Source organism: Microtus pennsylvanicus, chromosome 22 (assembly GCF_037038515.1).
Source record: "Microtus pennsylvanicus isolate mMicPen1 chromosome 22, mMicPen1.hap1, whole genome shotgun sequence".
Classification (NCBI taxonomy): domain Eukaryota; kingdom Metazoa; phylum Chordata; class Mammalia; order Rodentia; family Cricetidae; genus Microtus; species Microtus pennsylvanicus.
This window is the reverse complement of record NC_134600.1, coordinates 1,042,738-1,066,915: the sequence shown is the minus strand read 5'-3', so window position 1 is coordinate 1,066,915 and position 24,178 is coordinate 1,042,738. Positions and strand designations below refer to the sequence as shown.

Here is a 24,178-nt window from a genome sequence, read left to right as displayed (position 1 = left end):
CCCCAGCTTAGAGTCAGACAGGAGGACCTTACTTTTGGGGGGGGGGGAGATGTCAGAATTTTTGTTGTATGGAAAACTTCAGGGATTTCCATGGTGGAATGTGTTAGAAACACTGCCCTCAAGTGACAATACTGTCATAAAATTTTAGTGAGGTGCAGGAATTTGAGATTTCCTTCTGGGGAATGTACCTTTGCTGAAGTCAGACCTGCGGTTCCTCTTTACCATCGCTCAGTTGCCTTCTACCCCCAATTCGCTTCTCTGCTCTCCTCAACCTCACTGGAATTGCTACTCACGTTATACCTCGTACCTTTGGGATCTCGGGCAGAAACATCCCATATACCTGTTCCTTTCGCATCCAGGGCAGAAACAGCTAAACTCTGTTGCTTTTAGTTCTCACAGCTGACCTCACTCCTGATCCTCTTGGCAGCGGCTGGTTCTCTTTAAGACCCGGCAACAGCGCTTCCTTTCCGGGTGATTGGAGCACATCTTGTTTTTGCTAGCTCTGCTCGCTCTTCCTTTTGGCTTCTCAGCCTGCATCTACCGCTCAATAAAATGAGTCCCTGCATTCTTTCTGATCGGCCCAGGGAAGTGCAGACTGTTAAGCTGGAAATTTAACAAGAGCTACATAAAGTTTAGTTGCTAAGCGCAGACAGCTGCGAATGGGGAGCTGGCGAGCTGAGTGGGTAGGGATTACCAAGTACGGCAAACACAGGGGGTTAAAGACTCGTTCACCCCCAAAAGGACAAACTACGCAAACTTTGCTAATGAACACCAACCGTATATGCATTTCTTTAGTTTGTTCTGGAGAGGTCTATAAACAAAAACACGCTTACATAGGATGTGTTTATTTTTCATTTTAATCATAACAAAATGGTCTCACAAGATGAAACTTAATTGCTGACTTCTATCACACATGGGGGATAGATCTCCAAACCATTTTGTGAGTGCAGGAATTATATTCTGACTGGTGGCCTCACATATCATCCTATAGAATCTAGCATCTGGATAATATCACAAATGAGCGGACGTTTTTCAATATTCTCTTTTAATTTTCTTTTGGACCGTATTTTACGTATCTCGTACTCTGGGGTGGTATCGTGTATATGAACTAAGCCCGCTGAAACCATCCGAGGACTTGCGAATTTCCCGGCGACACTTTCTCGGCGTTTGTTCGGCGCAGTGAAGGGTCGTGCACAGTGCTTTGCCTGGTTGTAGGGATCGTCTGGACTCTTGCCTAAAAGTCTGGCTCTTGATTTTGAGTTTTTAGGATGTTTGACTGAAGGCATGTGTAAATCATCGAATCTATCCAAACAGTCCTACATTTTGAAACAAAGCATCAAAGGGGTAGTAAGTTAGGCTTCTTGAGAATACATTTTTCACATTATAAGAAGTAAGCCTGTAGGATCAGCAGTTAAGAAATAAACGCCCTGATGTTTCTTAGGTAGTCTCAATGTGTGCTGTACACCCGGGGCTTCCCATTAGACGCTCCCTGAGGAGTGGTTGGTTTTTCTCTTACCTTTTTAGAGGACTTGCTTCCAAGGGTGAAAGATAATGAAAATGAACCCAGATCTAAGCTGTCCTCCGGGGTCAGACCCAGGCAAAGTAGGCCAGCCTAGTCTCTAGTCTACAGTTCTTTTCCAAACTATCTTTCCCATGGCCTCAAATGTAAATTATAAACTTTGATATTTTTTACTTTTATATCATCTAAACTTTTATCTGTCTCCAGAAGTCACTTTAATAACCATCTTTGTTAGTGTATATATATATATGTGTGTATATACATATGCAGATATACAACATAACATTCTAAGACTGTAATTGTAATATTTGTATGGGACTGAATATCGGTATATAGTCTAAGCTGGCCTCTTACTCTAAATCTTCTTGTCTCGGTCTCCTGATTGGTAGTATTCTAAGTATATATCACCACACCCAGATCGATCATTATAATGTTTACATTAAAAATCCTTGGCCAAGTGTGGTGGCTTAGTCCCCTTGCTCAATGGTAGAGGAAGAGGGTCACCGTGAGTTCAAGGTCACCAAAATAACAAGAGGGGGAACGTGACAGTTGTCTATGGCTGTGTTTTTAATATGAAGGACAATCGAATGTGTTCCTAAAAGGGTGCGGAGCTGCTGGCCGCGCAGTGGTGTCAGCTAGTTTCTTCACAGAGGAGTTCATCCCACAGGGGAACGGCACAGCCACTCACAGAGATGGGTGTTTTGATGAGAGATAAGGCAGGCGTGGCTAATTATAGGCTCAAGGAGGTTGGGTAGGACTAGTAAGAATCTGGATGACTACAGAGATCTACAAAAGACTACAGCCATCTGCAAAAGGAATCCGACCTACTTGAGTTTTTGCCTGGGTTTGGAGATGGCAGGAAGATACTCTTTTTCTTTCTTCTTGAGAAAAAAAGATCTTACACTCTAGCCCGCATAAACCTGGTTTGGAACTCACTGGGTAGCTTAGGCTAAAACTAAACTAAAACTTGAGATCATCTGGCCTTTGGAGTTCATGGTGTATACTCCCATGTCCAGTGATTCTTTTTCCTCTCATGTATGTAGGACAAGCAGCCCAAGCTGATTCTTCAGAGGTTCTGCTACATTAGTAAATAACAACTTTAATCCATAGCTGGTAGCCAGGATGTCAGTGGGAGGCCACGAGAACCACATCACTGGCTCGAAAGAAGTCCCTTCTATTCTTGGAATTTTAAAAGGGACATGCTGCTTCAAAAGGAGTGGAAAATAAGAAGTTAGAAGCCAAAACCCTTTAAGGAACTGTCCCTCCAGGGTCAGGTCCCTCCCAACAGCAGCTTTTCTGTCTTTTGACTGATTCATTTCAGAATTTCTTAGGTTTCAGGAAATAGAAGGACATCTTTGTGATCATTTGACAAAAAGCTCTAGTGCCATTGAATTCACTTGTCCATTAGAGACAAAAGTTCAGAAACACTTAGTCCTACTATAAGGAGATAACTACAAGCTGTCCTCCCTTGCTCTAAGAGGAAGGGTTGTGAGTGCTGAGGAGTTGGCTCGGTTGGTAAAATGCCTCCCATGCAAGCATTAGGACCTGAGTTCAGTCTCCAGAACTCATGTTAGAAAACAAACAACAAACCTGGGCATGGTTGTGAGCCACTGGAATCCCAGGGCTGGGAGGGGGGAAGGGGTGAGGGAAGGAGGGAGGGAAGGAGGGAGGGGGGGGGAGAGAGAGAGAAAGAGGGGGGGGAGGGAGGGAGGGAAGGAGGGAGAGAGAGAGAGAAGGACATAGAGAGAGAAATGGAGAGAGAGAGGGAGATGAGAGAGAAAGAGAGAGAGAGAGAGAGAGAGAGAGAGAGAGAGAGAGAGAGAGAGAGAGAGAGAAGAGGATCCTTGAAACTTGCCAGCCAGCCCACCAACCCTAATCATCAAGTTCCAGACCAATGAGAGATCCTGTCTCAGACCAAACCAAACCAAAAGACCAAGTGGATAACACTAAGAAGCTACAGCCAGGGTTAATGTCTGGCCTCCACAGTATGGGCATATGCACCAGAATACATACACACACACGCACATGCACAAAGGGTTATGAGATCATATATGCTTTTATACAATTTGACATGAACATAATTTACTCATTTGGGGGAAAAAGTCTCTAAAGGACCTTGATCTTCTTTCTTCAGAACTCAAATTGAATCTGTTTCTTTTCTTAATATGCACATGCCTGTGTATACACAGATACACTAGCTCAATACCAAATGACTATATTTAGATAGAAAAAAATCTAAAATTAAGAATATATATTCTTATCCCACCACTAAGAAGCTGTCAGAATATTTATATTACATATAGCATAGAGCTATGTCAGTCCTGCCACTATAGAGTTAGTAGCTTGCTTTACTGCATAAAAAGTATCAAAGTAACTTCTGAAATTAGATTTATTTTCCCGTTCAAAGGCAGACTAATGTAATCAAGTTGTTGATTTAAGATCGGTTTCGGATCTTAAGAGTTTTCCAAATTATGATTCATGTGCACTGCACAAATTAAGGGAGAAGAGCCATGATCCAGAGAATCAAAATAAATGCCCGCTGCTTCTATATTTTCTTGCTTTAGAATGTACACACAAAGCCTAGCAGTCATGGAACAGGAAGGGTTAAATTGGGAAGGGATTGGGAGAGTGGGGTAGAGGAGGAATATGGGGACCTTTGGGAAAAAAAAGTTGCATGGAGAGCTGTCTGCTTCTCTCTCTCCCCTCCCTCCTCCCCATATAATGGAGTTGCCTTATGATATGATGGGATCTATAGAGGGATAGCAGCCACAGCTAAATGCCACAAGTTAACAAATTAAAAGCCCAATGCCAGGAACAAGTTGCTGCTTTTGGAGTTATTTACTGGTGAGGTCCTATATACCTCAAACATTACAGGCTATTGCCAATGCTATTTGCCCTCCAGAATTTGATAAGACCGTATTGCTGAAGATACCACAGACATGAATCATGGGACATGGAGGTGTCAAGATGGTACTGGCCTGGAAGCCTCATCCCTGTTAGCTGGGTCCACAGTGCTGGGAGTACTATTCACACTACCAGAAGGGGGAAAACAAAAAAAAACAAAAAAAATCAGTCAGTCGTACCCAGCTGTGAACCCTGTAAAAGCTAAAAACCACATCTGCTTGGCACAGCGTGCCCGCGGATGCCATAGCAGCACCGACATCATGGGAGTAACCACACACTTTCTGTTTGGGTTTCAATCCCACCTGATGGACAGAACCTGTAGCTGGCATCCCTGTCAGGCCCAGAAGCTGTTATCGGGCTATCAGTGACTGTTCTATCCGGAGATTGGTCAAAGAAGCCTCTGTAACTCACTGTAGGTGGTGACTAACACAGAGATCCACAGCTGGCTGAGGTACAGAGAACAAGAGGCCGTGGAACGCTCAGCCCTAAATGGGACAATCTACATCACATCCCCTCTTCCCGAGACTGGATCATTGCAGAGGAGGGAGCAGGAAGAGGGTAAGAGCCCCAGGCAATGGGTGAACACACAACGGGACACAAGGGACAGGCGCACACATTTGAAAGCACAGTGGTTGTGGTAGCTGGTGTGAGGGCAAACCAGGACAGAAGTCCCAGTGTGGAGAGGGTAGGCTGGAGAAGCCTCACCCCCTTTTCAAGGAGATGTTGCAGATGAACAGACAGCTTCCAGAAGAGAGAAGTCAGTTCTCTTGAAGAATGTAGCCCCTAGTAAGCTGACCACGCTCCGTGTCCATGGTTCACACGTCCAATAGTGTCTGGGCAGCAACAGATGGGACTTGATGGGGCTTGGGAAGAAGACACACGTTGGGTAGGTAGCGAAGGAAGCTGGGCCTGAGGGGAGCTGGGCAAGCGAATGTGAACAAAAACACTGAAAATTTCAAAGAACTAACAAAACCTAGAATTTAACTCCCTAGATCTCAGAAGATGATCGAGCCAGGAGGGTAAAGGGCCAAGCAAGTAGAGCTAAATTTAAGAGTTTCAACTAGTAATCCAAAAGAGTGTACGTTGTACATATGATTCTAATTCCTAGCAGAATGAGAGCTTCCTACTTCTTTACTAACCAAGACAATCCAGTTATCTGAAAGACCCATGTATACAGTTCTGTCTCTGGGAGAAGAAAATCTCAGTTATGTTTCCGTGGTACCTGACCTCCCATGGTTGTGTAGGCGCAACATGGCACAGTACCCTAGGCTAACCTCAGTCAGGAGGGCCAGCCAGCCAGGCTTCCAAAGACACAACCGTGTGCCTGGGCTTCAGATTTGTTAGCCGCGAGGGCTTTCCTAGAAAAAAGAACACCATTTTCTAAGTCATGTCCCAGATGAGGTACCCTTTTCCTACTTCATAAAAGACATTCTGGTTTTGTAATTGTCTTTTGAATCAGTTGAGATATTTGAACACAACAGAACATTTTTAAAATACACAAGTCTGTATGGATATTAGAGGTACACACATACACACACAGACACACCCTACACACACACACATACACACACACACACACACCTTCATTTAGAAGGTATACGTATTCTAAGGCAAAATTATTATAAAACTTTACAGGAGGAAAATACTTAGGAAAAGCATGATTACATGTATAGTTCTCCTTGCAGTCCAGTGAAGCAAAGTCCTTGGGACAGACTTCCGGAGGTGAGGTCTTGTGGGCAGTGTCGCTGGCAGTATCCTAACTAGCTTGTAAAATGACTTCTTCGGTTTGACGGTGTAATCTCTTCTTTTGGATTTCATGTTTTCTCTCTTCAGTACTTCTGGGAAGAAGGATGGCCGTGAGTCTCTCCCATCTTCTTTGTTTTCGAATGGTGGCGATTCAGAGATCTTGGTGCATTTTTCATGGCAAGCTTCGTACGGGTTTGTATAAAGAGTTTCCATTTCGTTTTTGAATTGTGCAAACGTTACCAAGTGTTTTTTATTGTTGTTATTGTTTCCTTTCCACTTTTGACAGTACTTGTCTAGTTTTGATTGTTCCCCACTCTCTGTGTTGACATAAAGGAAAGTGTTATTCCGCCAGGTAGGGAAGGGTTGTCTATTTAAGTGTTCATTTTCTCTTGACATTTTGGAGGTAGGAAGCTTTAGATAAGGTGGCAATCCCATATCGGGTTTTTCCTGAGCAAGCAATTTACAGATGTTATTGCTCTCCCTTTTGTCAAGTGACTTCGCTCTTACTGTCTTTTCAAAGCAAAGTTTTGATTGAATTTGTTTTGATCGACCATCCCAGCTGTAGGACTCTTGAGTCTCTGCTTTGTAAACAGAGTTTTCTGCTTGAGGAAGTTGCATGAAACCATGATCTTTCTGGTGTTTCTTAAGTAATAGATCTGCAAGTCTTTCTGGTGACTTGTTTAATGGATTTGCCTGGATATTTTTATTGGGATGAGGTTGTACTTTTATTAGTGTTTTAACTTCCCTACTATAAACATGCTTATGTTCCCAGACTGCTGGTAGATTTTCTTTCAAACTGTGTGAGAAAGAGCCCCCCTTTTCTTCCTCTCGGGTCAGTTCTTTTTCTCCGTATGGATCTTCAAGGAATGTTGGTGACATGGGATTTTGACAGACTTTTGGATATTTCTTTTGCTTTTCTGAATCCTCCCTCATAAAGTAACTTTCACCTCTAAGAGGTAAATCTGGTTTTGTGTAGTTTAATGACCTGGAAGATGAATCAAGAGAATTAACTTGCTGGCTGATCCCCTCTAGCTGTTTTTCTATAATTAGTCCTGATTTCTGAAGTTTTTCTATAAAGAGAACCTGGACGTATTTATTCAAATCCGTTTTTAGACCTAATAATTCATTTTCTGGTATAACATTGAGGCAATTTTGTAGAGATTCACTTAAAGGGTATTTCATGTTTATTTTAAGCTTTGAACCCAAACCCCCACTGGCAATGTCTTGTTCCAGCTCAGGCAAACACCTTGGGGTGCTCTTACTTCTCAGTGAGGACATGCTGGGGCGGAGAGCCATGCTATCTGCCTCATTGAATAAATTGCTCCCTGAAAGATTCCTCAGGCAACATTTTTGGAGAATTTCATTTAGAAAAGATCGAAGTTTTGTTTCTAAGTGTTTATCTACGAAGTGATGGTTGAAACTCTTCACAAAAGACACGACTTCCTTGATGGTTTCCGAATACCTGTCCTGGGGAGGGCTTGGCTCTTTGGCCTCTGCTTTCTCGCTCATCTGACCCAGGTTTCCGTAATCTTTTGGTAAATCCTCCTTGGTGATGTGGCCCACCTCCGAGAGCCTTTCTATAAGGTAATGCTGAATGTGCTTACCTAACTCGATCTTCAGAGTTTTGACTTCTGACTCACACAACTTCGGATCCAAAGTGGCCTTCCTGTCTACTCTGTCTGCTTTGTTAAAATCCCCTTGAATTTTTTCTAGGTGTTCTGCACCGTGGGGCGCAGAATGTGAAATTAGTCTATCAAGCTCTTTCTCTGACTGGTTATATTTGAAGAGCGCCCTGAAGATATTTTTTAGGAAGGATTTTAACATTACTGCATCTGTGTCTTTAAGTTTGCCCACGAAGCTGCTACTTAAAGTCTCCAACGTGGAACTTAGCCCAGTCTCCTCTGGATCCAGATGCTGCTGCTTGTTCAGGAAGTCTGACTGTTTGTCGACTCTTTGGCTGTCTTCTTGGTAATCAGCTCCACTCACAAAGGTAACTGTGGGCTGAGTAGTAGGCGTAGTCTGTCTTGAAAGCAGCTTTGTTTGGCTTTGGACGTTAGAGTGTTGCTCCGTCAGGTTCTGCACCTTGTCCTCGGGAGAGGCCGTCTGTCCGTCCAACAAAGAGCTCTGGTTCTCTTTTTTTAGTTCTGTCACGCTGATCATCCCAGATTCCAAGAGAGTTTCTACAGGAAAAGACTGTAAGATTCTGCTTATACTGGATTTGGCCGGCGACAAAGGAACTTCATTGCTGTCATAGTTATCAATCTGTGACGACGAACTTCTCTCCGAGGAAGTGAGCAGCTGTTTCTGCAGGGCCGTCTGTGCCTCACTCAGCGCCATCCCTGCCTCCAGGTGTGATAATAGGGGCCCAGTGAATATTTGCTTAATGATGTGTTCAAAGACACCACCATCTAAATCCAGACTGGAGCTTGACACTTCGCTTACTAAATGCTTTGTTTTAAAGCTTCTCTTTCTGTTCGTTGGAAAATTTATTTCAGCAGCTTCTAAGGGTTTGCCGGAGACACCTTCTATGTCTGAAGATGTTCCCGGTCCGCCTTCCGGAAACACATCTCGAGGAACACTTTTAACCATGGGACTTAGAAGAGCCTGTGAATTTAGAATGTCTTTGGACAAAAGCCAGTTCTTTATGTCTTGGACCTTTCCAAACACTTTGTCTTCCACCCCATTTGAGGGCCTGTCGCGCACACTTAGAGATAGAAAGGAGCTTTCCATTACTGCCTCGGCAGTGTTTGTGCCGGCGTCCGGCTTAGGAAATAACTCGTCTGAGAGGTCTTGCAGATTCCTACTGAAAACTGATTTGAGTGCTACGGACGGTCTTCTGTTTTCAGCATCAGAGGTCAACTTGGTTGAGCTCAAGGGGTGATAGATGTTTACATTCTCAGGCGAGGACGATTCTTTTTGGTAGTTTGGGAAAGGCACATTTGGTAGCTGCACATCCAAAGAGTACACTGTGAAGACAGCGGGATCCCGCACTAACTTATCCCTAGAAGCTGGAGTTCTGACTGTGTTGGTGGTCAGATCTGAATGGGCGGTAGGGGTACCACCTGGCAACTTATTCTTACTATCTAAAGACTTTGTGGATATGATACTAAGAACTCGGGACGATGTGCTAGTATCTGAAGACTTTTTGGCATTATTGCTAGAATCGTGGCTCACAATACTAACATCGGAAGGCTTCGTCAGAATGGTACTAGGATCCTGGGACAGTGTATTCTTAATATCTGAAGACTTTGTTGAAATGATACTAGCATTATGGGGCAACCTATTAGGGACTGAAGTCTGTGATGAATTGGAACTAGGGACACTGGATGGCCTCGTATCTGAAGGCTTTGCCGTATTGGAACTATGAACACTGGAGAGCCTGGTGTCTGAAGGCTTTGCTGTATTAGAACTATGAACACTGGATAACATCGTGTCTGAAGGCTTTTCCGTGTTGGAACTGTGAACACTGGAGAGCCTCGTGTCTGAAGGCTTTGCCGTATTGGAACTATGAACACTGGAGAGCCTGGTGTCTGAAGGCTTTGCTGTATTGGAACTATGAACACTGGATAACATCGTGTCTGAAGGCTTTTCCGTGTTGGAACTGTGAACACTGGAGAGCCTCGTGTCTGAAGGCTTTTCCGTGTTGGAACTGTGAACACTGGAGAGCCTGGTGTCTGAAGGCTTTGCCATATTGGAACTATGAACACTGGATAGTCTCATGTCTGAAGGCTTGGCCGTATTGGAACTATGAACACTGGATAACATTGTGTCTGAAGGCTTTGCCGTGTTGGAACTGTGAACACTGGAGAGCCTGGTGTCTGAAGGCTTTGCCATATTGGAACTATGAACACTGGATAGTCTCATGTCTGAAGGCTTGGCCGTATTGGAACTATGAACACTGGATAGTCTCATGTCTGAAGCCTTTGCCGTATTGGAACTAGGAGCACTGGATAGTCTCGTGTCTGAAGCCTTTGCCGTATTGGAACTATGAACACTGGATAGTCTCATGTCTGAAGGCTTGGCCGTATTGGAACTATGAACACTGGATAGTCTTGTGTCCGAAGGCTTTGCCGTATTAGAAATATGAACACTGGATAACCTGGTGTCTGAAGGCTTTGCCGTGTTGGAACTATGAGCACTGGATAGCATTGTGTCTGAAGGCTTTGCCATATTGGAACTAGGACCACTGGATAGTCTCGTATATGAATGCTTTGCAGTATTAGAACTATGAACACTGGATAGCCTGGTGTCTGAAGGCTTTGCCGTATTTGAACTATGAACACTGGAGAGCCTCGTGTCTGAAGGCTTTGCTGTATTGGAACTATGAGCACTGGATAACATTGTGTCTGAAGGTTTTGCCGTGTTGGAACTAGGAGCACTGGATAGCCTTGTATCTGAAGCCTTTGTTGTATTAGAACTAGGAGCACTGGATAGTCTCGTGTCTGAAGGCTTTGCCGTATTGGAACTAGGAGCACTGGATAGCCTTGTATCTGAAGCCTTTGTTGTATTAGAACTAGGAGCACTGGATAGCCTTGTATCTGAAGCCTTTGTTGTATTGGAACTAGGGTCAGTTGACAGTTTATAATCCGTATCTGATAACTTTGTTATGGTGTAAACGGGATGATCACTGGTGAATATTTTCTTCATATCTGATGTGTCTGTTGTGTTGAGAGTAGGATCGAGTGACCATGTAATCTTCCTGTCTGCAATCATTGTGTTGATGGTAGTATGTTCAGGAGGCAAGTTACTTTTCTGGTTTACCATGTGGGTTGTGGCAAGGTTAGGATCTTCAGCCCAGGATGTGTGAGATCCTGCAGACCTTGAATGTTCTGTGTAAGGAGGGTCTTGGTCTTCGTGTTCTGCGTCATCTGCACTTGAAATGCTTGGAGATCTGTGTGCGCCTTGGCCTTTCTTCTTTCTGAATGGCATTTTGCTGTTTATGTTCCTTAGAAAAGGATCAAGACCACTCTTGATGAGTTTCTGAAAATGTAATATAAAAGAGGAAAAGAAACTCCTTAGCATTTTTTTACATCAATTTAATGACCTTTCTGGTCAGTCTTTGTAGAGCAAGTTGTCAATTGATCGAGCCTCCCACCTATTTTTATAATGCGAGAGAAATCAACTTCATTAGAAAATATTTGAAGTTTGAGTGAAAATAAATTTCAGTAAAAAAAAACATTTAATTTCTTAATTCTGACACTATACCCCATTTTTTTGCTACTTGGAATTTTTCTGGTGAGGCACTGGCATTGTTAGCTTTTAATTTTAATTTTTTTTGTATATTTATTTATTGATCTACTTATTTTTGAGATGAGGTCTTCCTATGTTACCCAGGCAGGCCTGGAATGCCTGGGCTTAAGGGACCCTCTGTCCTTACTCACCCTGTCTACAGTGAAATCGTTAGCTACTTGAAAGTAGTTAAATACTGTAAATACTTTTTTTAACGATTACATTTAGTTGTGTCTGCTGAGAGAGTAAGTGGTTGACACCAAAGTTAAAATCTCCTTCGCTATAAATATTTACCACGTAGTAGTAATCTGTGAATTTTAAAAGATGCACACAGCAGTAAATGTCCACGACATTTTTCTTTAAAGATCATTTTAGGGGCATATATCACGTGCATTTAAGTCTGAGTTCCAACAGTGAAGGCCTCTGCTCAGCCCTTAATATGCCACAGTAGAAGGGTGCTTTTGAGTATGCAGAGATGATTAAGAGAATAACGTGAAGAAAAAAATCTCTGGCTTACAGTGAAATTTCAGTACAATAGCTATACTAAATTGAGATCTATATATTCAAACGTCGGAACAATCTTTAAAATGAAATGTGTCTGTTTAAAAATAAATTTCAATTCATGTGGTTTCTTTTCCCATGGAGAGCAAAAGAGGCTGGTATCTTTGGAGCTGGCATTGTGGGTGGTTGGGGGGGAGGCACCAGACGTGGGTACCCAGAACCAAACTCCGGTCCTCTGAGAGAGCAGCGAGGATTCCATCACCCAGCTGGATGGATAGCTCACTTGTTAAAGGTTTCTAAAATCTTTTTCTTAAAAGCCTCTTATTCAGTCTCTTTGTGCAACGTCTACAGTGTGAGATCGAAAAAAATGCAAAACCTGAAACAATCAGCTTAATATTTCACTTCAACTCAGCTTAAAGTGCATGTTAATGATCATAATTTATTATAATTATTTTTCAAGTGCTAATAGATACTCAGGTGATATATTAAGAATGCCCTGGTGTTTTTCTTTTTTTTTTTTTGGTTTTGTTTTGTTTCTTTGTTTTTGTTTTTCAGAAATAGATACTCTAAGGTTTCATTTTCAAATTGATTAGGTCAAAGGAAGCTTGGCTATACATATTTTAGAAGGTAATCCAGCTTTTCTAATGACTAGTTCTGGTTTGAGAAATACATATATGTTATTTATGTGCACTGGTATATACACATATATTGCATATGTGCATATGTGGTATTGGAAAAACCTAGCGATTGACTGTAATTAGTACCAGACTAGGATAAAAGTACTCGCCTGATATTTTGGCTTGAATTCTCTAGAGTCCTCTCTGAAAACAGGTGTAGTATACTCTTTCTGCACAAAAGCCACCTTGTAAAAGAGGAAGTTTTAATTTTAGACAACTCATAATACAAACATATTTTCCAAGATCATTTTACTCTCAAGAGTCCCTAAAGGTATAAGCATTCGTTAAAGCTAAACAAGAATTCTGTCTCATGATTACTTTGCTTTAGAGATCTGTAGTGTCCTTCTTTACCTGGCCTGAGGTTTAATTTGTTAGACATAGCTACTCCTCTTTGCTTTCATGTTCCATTTGCTTAGAATATCACGTGCAATCGCAATTGTTTTAGTCTGTGCATGTCTTTGCCACTGAGCCTTGCTTCTGGCAGACAGCAAACGCTTAAACCTTGGTTTTCATTCTGTCAGCCAGTCTGCATCTTCTAATAGAGTTAAGACAATTCATCTCTAGCTTCGTTATTAAAATCCACAAACTAACCCTGGAGTTACAGGCATTTGCAGGGTCCTTGGATTCTGCCTACGTGCTTGTAACCACTGAACTATTATTTCTCCAACTTCCTCAAAAATATTTCTTACTGGATTTTTGTGAATCTATTATTTTGCCCTTCCTTAACTTAGTTATTTTCAAACACCGAGCAACTGCAATAAACAGGGCGCTCTCTGAGGTTGTAACGACGGGGAACAGGTAAGTATTAACCAGCTTTCCCATGCCGTGTGTACATTTGACTTTGAAGGCCTCAGTGGCTTTTATGATGCTTGCTTTCAAACAGCACGCTTCATTAAAAACGAGAAATGCTCACTTAACTAGGAGGTCTGAGGGTCAGACATGGTTGGTTGTGGCAGCTGCTTGCAATCAGGACTCATCCACGCTTCTCCATCTTGGCTCTCACAGGCATTCCCTCTTTACTAGGTAGAAAAACAACCCCTACTAGCTACCAATATAAAAGGATGAGGCTTTTAAACATTCTTTTTTTTTTTTTTTGGTTGTGAACCTAGCCTTTAGCTGCTGAGCCATCTCTCCAACCCTTTCAACATTCTCATCTCAATCATATGCTACTCGTTTTGTCCTGATGGCAAGATAAGGGTCAAAGATTGCTAGATACTGGGGTTGTGATGGTTTCATGTGTGTTGTTAGGCAAAAGGTATGCTAACCACTCGGATAATTTTATTAAATAGCATCGAGACAATGAGATTCTTTCGTTATACATAAAGAAACAGGTGGTTTGGAAGCTAAACATGGTCTGGGGACACAGCTGAGTTGGTAGAACACTTACCTAGAATGTCCGAAGCCCGGGGTTCAGTTCCCAGCATCCCCCCCACACACAGAAGTAAACATAAAAAGCATATAACAGAAAAATCTAGACTACCGACGTCATCTTGGGAAGAAGAAACGTTTTCTAAACAAACTATCAAAACTAGACATAAGCTAACAGCCGTGGAGGAAAAGCTGCTAAATTTGACCCCATCCACATCTAAAATAAATCCTATAAATAAACATCACAAGTAAGAAAGCATTGTGTTTTAGAATACAAAAATGGCTTTCACATGTCCATAAATGAGCATAGAGCCTTATTTGTGAACACGGATGATGTAAGCAGTCACGTAACAGAAACACGCATGAAAACTGTTCGCCCTCGTTAATAACCAGAAAATGAAATTCAAGCGTTGGTGGAATGTTATTGTTAGCCATCAGTGAACAGGATTCTCCCAGATTTTAGCACACATGCGGGTTAGTGTGTCGGGGTTAAAGGATAAATCGGCGGTGTCTGTTGACATTACACATGCTCATATTCTCTGATACACCGTCCCTACTTCTTGTCTTGTGCTCTCTAGGGGGTAGAAGGGTGCTTGGCGTTCAACAAATGCCTGAAATGTTTCAGGTTCTTTAACGTTTCTTGAAATAGGTGATAGCATATGGTATACATTACTCAAAGTTTTATGGTGATACAAACTGAAGACTACTGAACTGAATCTAGGTATTTCTGCCGGATCCCTCGTGAGTACTTGCACAAAGCCTGCACGAGATCAGATCTATTGACACCCTTGGCTAGAGCTAAGGCAGGAGCATAACCCACGATGACCGCTGGGTGGCCGTTACCACGAGTACCACGGACGGTGGTGTCTTTCAAGCTATCCGAAGGGGAAGTAAACAGTACACTCAAAGGGTTTAACAGCCATTAGAACCAGAGATCCACAGTTAAAGTGCTTTTGAAGCTTAGTGATGACTGCTTTCCATGGAGAAAAGAGAATATCTGGAATTCTATCTCTAGTGGTACCTTAGCAGGAGACACGCTGCCAGCAAGAAATCAGCGGTAGACAGGGCCGGCTCAGCGGCAAGGCATTCTCCAGCTTAAGGAGCTGGTATCATGCTGATCTGAACACGAACCATTTCCCATGGCCCTCAGTTTGCTGAAGACGCTTCCCGGTTGTCATCCTTACCTTTCGGAGACTACTGGTAAGGTCCGTAGGATGTCTTTCCCAAGTTTGTTTTATCTGGGTGGGCTGTAGTTCAAGAAAGGTTTCAGAAGAACAAGTTAGCATCTGTTTAAAGTCATAGGTGGGATGACTGGGCTGTACAGGCCATGAAGAGACATTTAGCCTCCCCCCCTTTTTTTCTACTTAAAAGGAACAATGAGAGGTAGGTGATATGTGTTTATTTATTCATACTTAGACTGCATTTATGATCAAAATAAAAGTTTACTGTCATTAAAGAACATTTAACTACTCAGAAGGTGAAAGACCAAAGGGCTAATTAATGGGACACATGGCCGTCATTTTCTTGGTGACTTTTCTGCTTGCTTTACTATTTCTGGGTATGTACAAAGAGTCAGATATTAAGAAGCTCCTGGGACTTCACTCTTTCTTCTAAAATTATAAAGTTCTTTTTATGCTGGACATACCTTATGTGATGCTTGTTTATACCAGACCATCATATCACGTTATATGAATTATATGAGAATTATGCAATCAGAATGAATCCTTTGACAGTTAAAGATTTTATGGATTTGAACACTTCTAAATATTCATTCTTTGTGGGGGCTGGAGAGATGGCTCGACTATTAAGAGCACTGGGTCCTCTTCCAGAGGACCTGGGTTCAATTCCCTGCCCTCACATGGTGACTCACGACTGTCTGTAACTTCAGTTCCAGAGGCTCCAACACCCTCACACAGATACGCACAGACAAAATAGCAATGCCCATAAAATAAACATTTAAATATATTCATTCCTTGCTTTGCAAGTAAAATGTGCTATGTTTTCATTTCGAAGATGCTGACTATAAAACTCTTTTACTTGAAAAAAAATTGGACCTAGCAGCACCAGTTATGGAGGCAGGGGGATACCTATGAGGCCCCACTCCTCCCTGAGGAAACAGGCAGGCAGTTAGGGGGTCCCTGGAGAGGAGACATTTTCTCCTACAGTAAGGTGCCTGCACCCCTGTGAATAGCCCCTCACTGGCTCCTGAGACATGGAAATAGAAGGGGGATCAGTAGACAAGAGACAAGGGCTGACAAGAGTGGGCATGGCCAAAGACATCACAGACGCGAGTGGGGAGAGAGTGAAGCCATCGCTGCGGATCCTTAACATACACTGATCGTTTTTAGTCTAAGTATTTTGTTCACATTATTCTACATCACACCGCGTCCTACCAATTTCTCTTTGTCATTCCCAAATACTGTCTTCGTTGAGTAAAACGAAATCCCCATCCCTTCCAGCCTTCCACGCATCTGACCTTGGGAGCAGGATTTAGGGTCCGGTCAACGCCAGGGCTTACACGGAAGTTAGCTGAGCCACATCGTCGAAGTTTTTAATTTTTGAAGGGCTCAAAAACCATGAAGGTGTGATTGAAAGATGGCCACCCGGATGATCCGGGCATGGAAAGGGGCACAGCCAGTCCTTCCTGGTTCAGCTTTGTACTCCAGGCTTTGGTCTCAGAATTGAGCATTTCTTTAACATGCCGCCCACTTAGGTTCATAAAAAGTACTCCCTTTTCAACATCAAATTACTTCCAAGCTTGTTTTCTCATAGAATTCTGAGGATTTTGCAACTTGATTGTGAAGCTTGGCTGTTTATGAATTTGTTCTAGAACTCTGACATGCCTTCAATTTATAAATCTGTTGCCCCGGCGATAGATTCTTTCAAACTTCTAAGTCTGGTGCTTGTAAGCTGCCTTGGAGGCTGCCACTCGAATTTCTCTTGGTCATGGGGAGCCTGTTTACCCCTTAACAGGGTCCCCCAGTAGTGGCATCTAACACAACTGTTGCCTCATTTCACAACGAAGGCACCATCACTATAAAGGTAAGATACAGACTATCCCACAAGAAGACCTTTCTACAAACACATTTAGTTCCTTCCTGCGTCCATACACAACCACTAATCCGTCCTCCTTTTCATAACTGTACCGGTTCAAGAATGATAAGAAAGTAGAATCGTAGAGCCTATAGTGTTTGATAGCAGTCTACTTTTACTTGGCATAATTCTCAAAAATTCAAAAAGGCTGTTGTATGTGTCGATAATTTTTCCCCTCTCACTACTGACTACTGCTCCGTGGTTTACTTGAGTTGGTGGACACCTGCTTGTTTCCGAGTTTGAGCGATAAATGCGGCTGCTGTGCGCAGAAGTTCCCAGGCTTTTTCCCACAACATGTAACTCTTAATGTCTGTAGGGTAAGCACCCAAGAACTCAGTTCCTGGCAGGGACAGATTTAGTTTCTGTCTTTCGTTTTTGCTTAAAGAAACTATTCGTGTTCTTTAGGAGCGACCGTGACATTTTCCACTATATTTTCCTCCACATTTCACTAGCATTGAGTTTCATTCTGTTTTAAATTTTAAACGAGACGTAGGCCACTCTTCGTCGACGCTTCTGTCTGTGGCTGGCCCGTTGTCCCAGACACAGCTAGGAAGGTCTCCCCTCTTTGTCCCACCGCTCCGTGCGCCATTATCAGCCATTTCATCGCACCTGTGGGACTATCCCTGGCGTGGTTTTGTAAACGCATTTTATTTATTAGAGTTATTCATTTTACTTTTTTTTTTGTTTGAGAGTTCGCCTTGGTACTTTGTTGTTGTTGTTGTTTGTTTCTCGAGACAGGGTTTCCCTGTGTAATAGCCCCCCACCCAAGAGTGCTGGGATCAAACACCATGTGCCTTCGTGTTTTTATGTGCACCATGTGTGTGCTTGGCGCTCAGAGAGCTCAGGAGAGAGCATCGTGTCCGAGAACTGGAGTGAACCACTATGAGGGTGCTGGGACTTGAACCCCAGTCCTCTGAGGGGGCAATCAGCGCTCTTCACCTCTGAGGCACCTCTCCAGCCCCCGCTGGTGTGTTTATTATCTCCAGCTGATCTGTGTTACTCCTGCACCTCCAAAATCACACTCCTCATTCCTTACTATATACTACAAGGTAATTATTCCTATGTCGTTCCTCTTAAAGATTATTTTCAAATATTCTGGGGTCTTTTTCTCTCTACATACATTTCCGGAGTGATATTTTATCTACAAAAGCTACAGTTTCGACCAAATTTGCGTGAAATCTTTGGAGCAGCTTGACGCGCACTGACCTACTTATTTAGATGTTCAATGTTTGCCCCTCGTCGTTTTTTACTATATTTCGTACATGTTTTGATGCGTTTATAACTATTTCATCTTTTCTGAGTTATGTCACTGTACGTTATTTTTTCTGGATGTTTTTGTTAGTGTATGGAAATAATACTGATTTCTGCACAACCGAATCTGTATTCATCAGCTCTTCTGTGCTCCCTTACTAGCTTCCTGATGGTTTCCATACAGACTGTGCCATCTGAAAATGCAATCTGTTTCCTCCTTTCTATTCCGCATGCTTTTTACTTCCTTTTCTTGCTGTGCTGCAATGACCAACATTTCCTGCATCCCACTAAAGACAAACACTTGGCCTTGTTTCGGATCTTTGGGGATAAACACTCTTTCACTATTCTCTTTCACTATTCAATATAATATAATATGTGAGCTTTTTGAGAAAGTTACCTTTTATTACAAGTTTGTTCAGGATTTTCTATAATGGCCGGGTGTTTCTGAAAAGCCTCCCCCCATATCATTCTGGGTTATTAAGTTCTTAAAATCAGTTGGCACACATCTCTTTAATGCTCAAAGGACTCTTCAGGCTGTGTGCTGTATTATGGGTTGAGTAGGGAGTTCGTACCCCATGCTGCGCCGAGACATTCATTTCTATAGCTATCTGGTCAGAGACAGTGATCCCAAGATCGTATTATTGCCTAGTGATCTCATAGCAGTCTTGGGTTTTCGGGCAGCGAAATTGCACTCCTCAGACTGAATACCCATCGTTAAATGGGATCTGAGTATCTTCAACTTCTCAAGGCAGGCAGGCGGGAGGTGGTTGGCTGTGTGAAGACTAGGATCAAATCCTGACATCCCTGTGCTGTTTATGCAAAGTCCACTCCAGTGTCCTCGCCTGTAATTAAAACCAGTAGAGATTCCCACTTTGTGCGCATTAAATAAATGCTCATTAACAGCTCAAAATGGTACCGGTGTTAGAGTGTAACCTCATTAAATGTTAATTCCCAGGGTCTGCTGCACAGTAGGTATTCCCATACAGGTACCGTGGACTCTGTCAGCTTGCTCACAGCTAACAGCAGAAAGACTGGCACCTAATCCACGTCTTCTAACTTGGAATCTCGGCCTCCTGTCCTGGCATGATCCGTACAGAAGTTGTGAGCTTCCTCCTAATACTCACACGGACCGTGACGCCAACTGGAGTCTTTGTGCTGTTTTTAGATACACGAGTCAGATGTGAACGCCAAACGTCAAACTCTCCAGGACGTTGTAATGCCTTCCTGGGTGAAGATCAGAGCCAGGAATGTCCTAAGGAACGGAGGGCTGCAGACTCTAGGGTCACTGCACATTCTGTGGCATGGGACCCAGTATGTTCCCCATCAAACCTACTTCCTACGACAGAGAATTGGCATGAAATGCCGATGCCCTTGTGATCACTGAATGCTGTGAGAAAGAACGCCTCTGCTTCCTTAGCGCTTGGAAACTTGCCCTGTGAGCGTGGTTCTTCCCTTCCAAACGCAAATCTGAGGTAGATGAAATTTTCTTTCTCATTGCCTTTCATCTAGATATTCCTTTCTTGCTTGATCCTTTTTCCAAGCCACACAATTTCTGTCATATTTCTGGAGTACTTATTGCGGTTAGCTTGACAATGCACGTAGGCAAGAGACAAATCCAAACAATGAACTTGAAGTATAAATGGGCAATTGGGATGAGCAAATGGCCTTTTCAAAAGTTCATATCGTGGGAGATGGGCTTATACCCCCCACTTCCTGGTCTGTGTTTTGCTAGTTTATGTGGCTTGCTTGTAAAAAAAAAATAGCAAGGCAGAAGCGCTGAATTAAAATGTAGGGCTTGATAAGTCAATGGGACATTTATATTGTTTTATAAGTGTACAATATAACCCTAAAATTGATCAGCAATGAATGCATGCTTGCATATTGAAGAAGATCAGTAAATATTAATAACTCTTAAAAAATGGAAGTGACAACCATTTTTAAAGGATATATCCATGTACTTACAGGTTTTCCCTTTTGATTAGTGTTTTCTTGTCCCAGGGGCTTGTCAGATACGATTATCTCATCTGAAAAAGAATGGCACAAACACCAAAATCATATCAGTTGGTTGGCATGTGTAACATTTGAGCAGTGGGCTCTGAAAATGCATCTCTTGGCTAGGAATGAGAAAGCACAGTGGCCAAAAGCCCAGGGCTTGGATTCCATGAGTTTGCACAAAGCATTCAATTAGTGAGTCTGCCTCTGGCCTGGTTCTGCTGATCTGTAGGGGACATCGCGATATAATGTCCAACGTCTAACACTGTGCCTGGCACATAGGATGTGGGGACATAGTGTGAATGCTGTCGGTATCTTTAACCATCATTAGTGCCCTCTGGTCCCTGGGTGCGTCCATACCCTTGGGTCTTCACCTACCAACTCCATGATTTTCACTATCCCTGTTGGCATGGGTGTGGTAAGAAATAGAAATTCCATGTCACCATGCTCTGTATAGTTAAAGCATGTCAGAAATTAATTTAGGTCTATGTCAAATGTTTCCACTTTTAACCGGCTCTTGATGGCCGTTCAAAAATGACCAATTAAAACTATTGTTGCGACACTCCTAATTACCTTCTTTTGGAGGGTACTAAATAGTAAGTATGTTACACAAATCTGTGCTTCATGACTTGTGTGAAAGGTGGCTTGTACACGTCCTTCGGAGCTGGGTCCTGTTCTCTGACAGACGTTTGGGTAATTTCCCGTTGTGACTTTGCTGCCCTTACCCGATCCTAGGCAGACAATCTATATTCGAGATACCTTTCGTGAGTAATTATGTGTTTTGTTAATAATTCAATTTGTGATACCAGAGAAGCGTCTCCTGCAGGAACCAAGAGGAGTATAGAGCAGGGGAGTGGAATGAATGTAATGAATTTATTCAATGAATAAATTTCAATGAATTATACGGCTTGGCTGGAATGCGTGCGCACAAATTCCGGGACTCAGGACTCAGAAGGGCTCAGTGAAAGGAGCTTAAAAGTACCATTATCCTGGCATCGTGGTGCATGCCTTCCATCCCAGCGCTCGGAAGGCAGAGGCAGGTGGATATCTGTGAGTTAGAGGCCAGCCTGGTCTACATAATGAGTAAATACCAGGACAGACAAAAGAAAGAAAGGGAAGAAAGAGAAAGTAATTGCCTTGCTCCACACACTCCTACCTTACCTACCGATAATGGTGACTGAAGGAAATTAATAAGGAAATTCTGTGAACTTCACTAAATAAACTCTCTAGTGCACTATGTTTTATTTTATATAATGTAATCATGCCATGTGTGTTCGTATATAATTTATTAGGTTAATTATATAAGATTGGTCTGCATGGACAAGTTTAAATACAGTGCAAGGTATAGCAAAACCACTTTCTTGTTGTTTTGTTTTGTTTTTTGAGACAGGATCTCTGCATGCAGCCTTGGCAGTCCTGGAACTTGCAGTGTAGACCATGCTGGCTTGGAACTCAGGATGCAGACCCCGGTAGCCTGGAATTTACGAAGATCTACTGCCTCTGTCTCTTGAGTACTGGGATTAAAGGCAGCTACCATGCTGCCACAACCATCTCACCTCTAATTTTTCAGAGGACCTTTGGAGACAAGGTCTCATGTAAGCCAAGGCTGGCCTCTGATTGGCTATATAGATGAGGACGGTTTTGAACTCCTGATCTTCCTGCCTCTACCCCATCCAGCTGCACCTGGACTACCACACCCAGGTATTAAAACTACTTTTAATACATAATTAGAAGTCCTGTTTATGTAGGGTTTTGTTGTTGCTGTTGGGGCCAGTTTGCACGTAGCCCAGGCTGGCCTCAACTGGGTGACAAAGCTGCCCTTGAACTTCTGATTCTCCTCCCTCTACCTCCCCAGTGCTGCTGTTACAAGTGTGTGCCTCCACACCTGTTTTCTGCTGTGCTGAGGATTGAACTCAGGGTTTGCTGCACGCTCAGTGAGTCTCCTACCAGGTGACCACACCCCAACCACAGTGGTCTCAGTGAGCCTCCTACTAGGTGACCACACCCCAGCCTCAGTGGCCGCAGTGAGTCTCCTTCCAGGCGACCACACCCCAGCCTCTGTGGCCTTGCCTTTGAAGCAGGAGCATCAACCTCCACGGGTATTGGCAGATAGGATAGATACGTGGAATATTTATTTACAGAGTCCTGTAAGGCAGTTTAAAGCACCAGAGAAGTAGTCTTAGCGTATAATTCCATGATTTGATTGATTGATTGATTGAGGCAGAATTTCCTAGGTAGCCCAGGCTAGCCTGAAACTCACCATGTAACCATATCCAAACTCACAATCCTTTTGCTTTCGCCGCTTCCCTAGGACTACAGGCTCTTGTCATCGTCTCTAGCCCACTCTTCCATCTTAACCATGGGAAAATGGAGGGGACGGGGATGTAACTCTATGACAGAGCCCAGACCTGGCATGCGAAAGGCTTGCTCTCCATATACGTGGAAAATTGAGGCGGTCACACAACAATGACTTGAGGTCACAGTCACAGTGGCAGACCTGGGATAGGATCTACTTTATAACCTCACTTTATACAAAGAACAACACCCCATTTCTGACACATAGTTGAAAGTAATAGAATATAAAGTCTGTCTCGCCGGTTTACTCCAAAAGTCCCTCTATGGAGGTTTCCGAGCCACCCATCAGTTTTGCGTTACCGCTACCAGAACAGAATACCCAAGGCTGGATCAATTATCAGGAGCAGAGATGTATTTCTTAGTGTTAGAAGCTGAAAATTCCAAGACCAAAGGGCCAGGATCTGGGGAGGTCTTTCTTACTGCGTCACTTCCTGGCAGGAAGGAGAAGGGCAAGAGAGAGAGATGAAGAGAGAGGAAAGGGGGGCCAGGCTTGCTCTAGAGAGACAAAGTCATGTCTGCAACAGCAAGGCCACTCTTGGAACAACAGTATTAAACCATTCACCCTATTCTCGAGGTAGAATAGTCTCTCATTAGGGCCCATCTTCCAATACTTCTACCTTGGGAATAATGTTTCCAACACATGCATTCTGTGAAACACAGTAAAACCATAATATTCTGCTCCCGGCTTTCAAAATTCAGACATTTCTCATGTGAAAAATCCATTTATTTTAGCCAGTAACTCCAAAGTCTTAACTTCTTTTGGATTGAGAGAAAATGGCCCCCAAAGGGAGTGGCGCTATTAGGAGGTTTGGCCTTGTTGAAGGTGTGGTCTTGTTGGAGGAAGTGTGTCACTGTGGAGGCGGGCTTTGAGGGTTCATATATGCTTAAGCCATGCCCAGCGAGAACAATCTACTTCCTGTTGCCTGCATTATCACCATGTAACAGCTACCTCTCAGGTATTATGTCTGCCTGCTTGCTGCCATGTCCCACCATGATGATAATGGACTGAATCTCTGAACTGTAAGTCAGTCCAATTAAATGTTTTCCTTTATAAGAGCTGTTCTGATCATGGTGTCCCTTCACAGCAGTAGAAACCCTAAGACACCATCAACCCAAAAGTCTAAAGTCCAAGGTCTTGTCTAAATCAGACTTGGGTGAGATTTAAAACATGATTCATTCTGTGGCAAATTTCCCTCTAGCTGTTAAGTCTGGGAAACAACTCACCTGCTTCCAAAACAAAATGGCGGCACAAGCATCTAATGAGTGTCCAGTCCAAGAAGAAAAAGCATCAGATACTAAGACTCCAGAAGAACCTCCTTTGACCTCACGCCCCATTTTCTGGGTATTTTGGGGTGAGGGCTGGGACCCGATGGCCTGTTTTCAGCCTAGACATCAGTTTTCCTAGGCTCATGCCTACATGCTGGCTGCTATAAGCTTTTCTCCTTCTACTCTGCGTTGCCCTAAGGGGGATCTCTGTGGTGCCTCTGCTGTGGGAACCAGTCCTTACTGGTTCCCCTCCCCAGGTATCTTGCCAACTGTTTAC

General features: G+C 43.1%; 1 protein-coding gene across 1 annotated transcript; it reads right to left on the bottom strand.

Annotated features, from left to right (window-relative positions):
• Nucleotides 1-970: 970 nt before the first annotated feature.
• On the bottom strand, nt 971-20,519 carry LOC142840038 (cation channel sperm-associated targeting subunit tau-like). Its single transcript, XM_075956511.1, has 5 exons — nt 20,486-20,519; nt 20,251-20,312; nt 15,129-15,191; nt 6,089-11,149; nt 971-1,316 (listed from the first exon to the last, which is right to left on the bottom strand). Exons 1-5 carry the CDS (start codon nt 20,517-20,519, stop codon nt 981-983), a joined length of 5,556 nt encoding a protein of 1,851 aa, XP_075812626.1. The 3' UTR covers nt 971-980.
• Nucleotides 20,520-24,178: the final 3,659 nt, after the last annotated feature.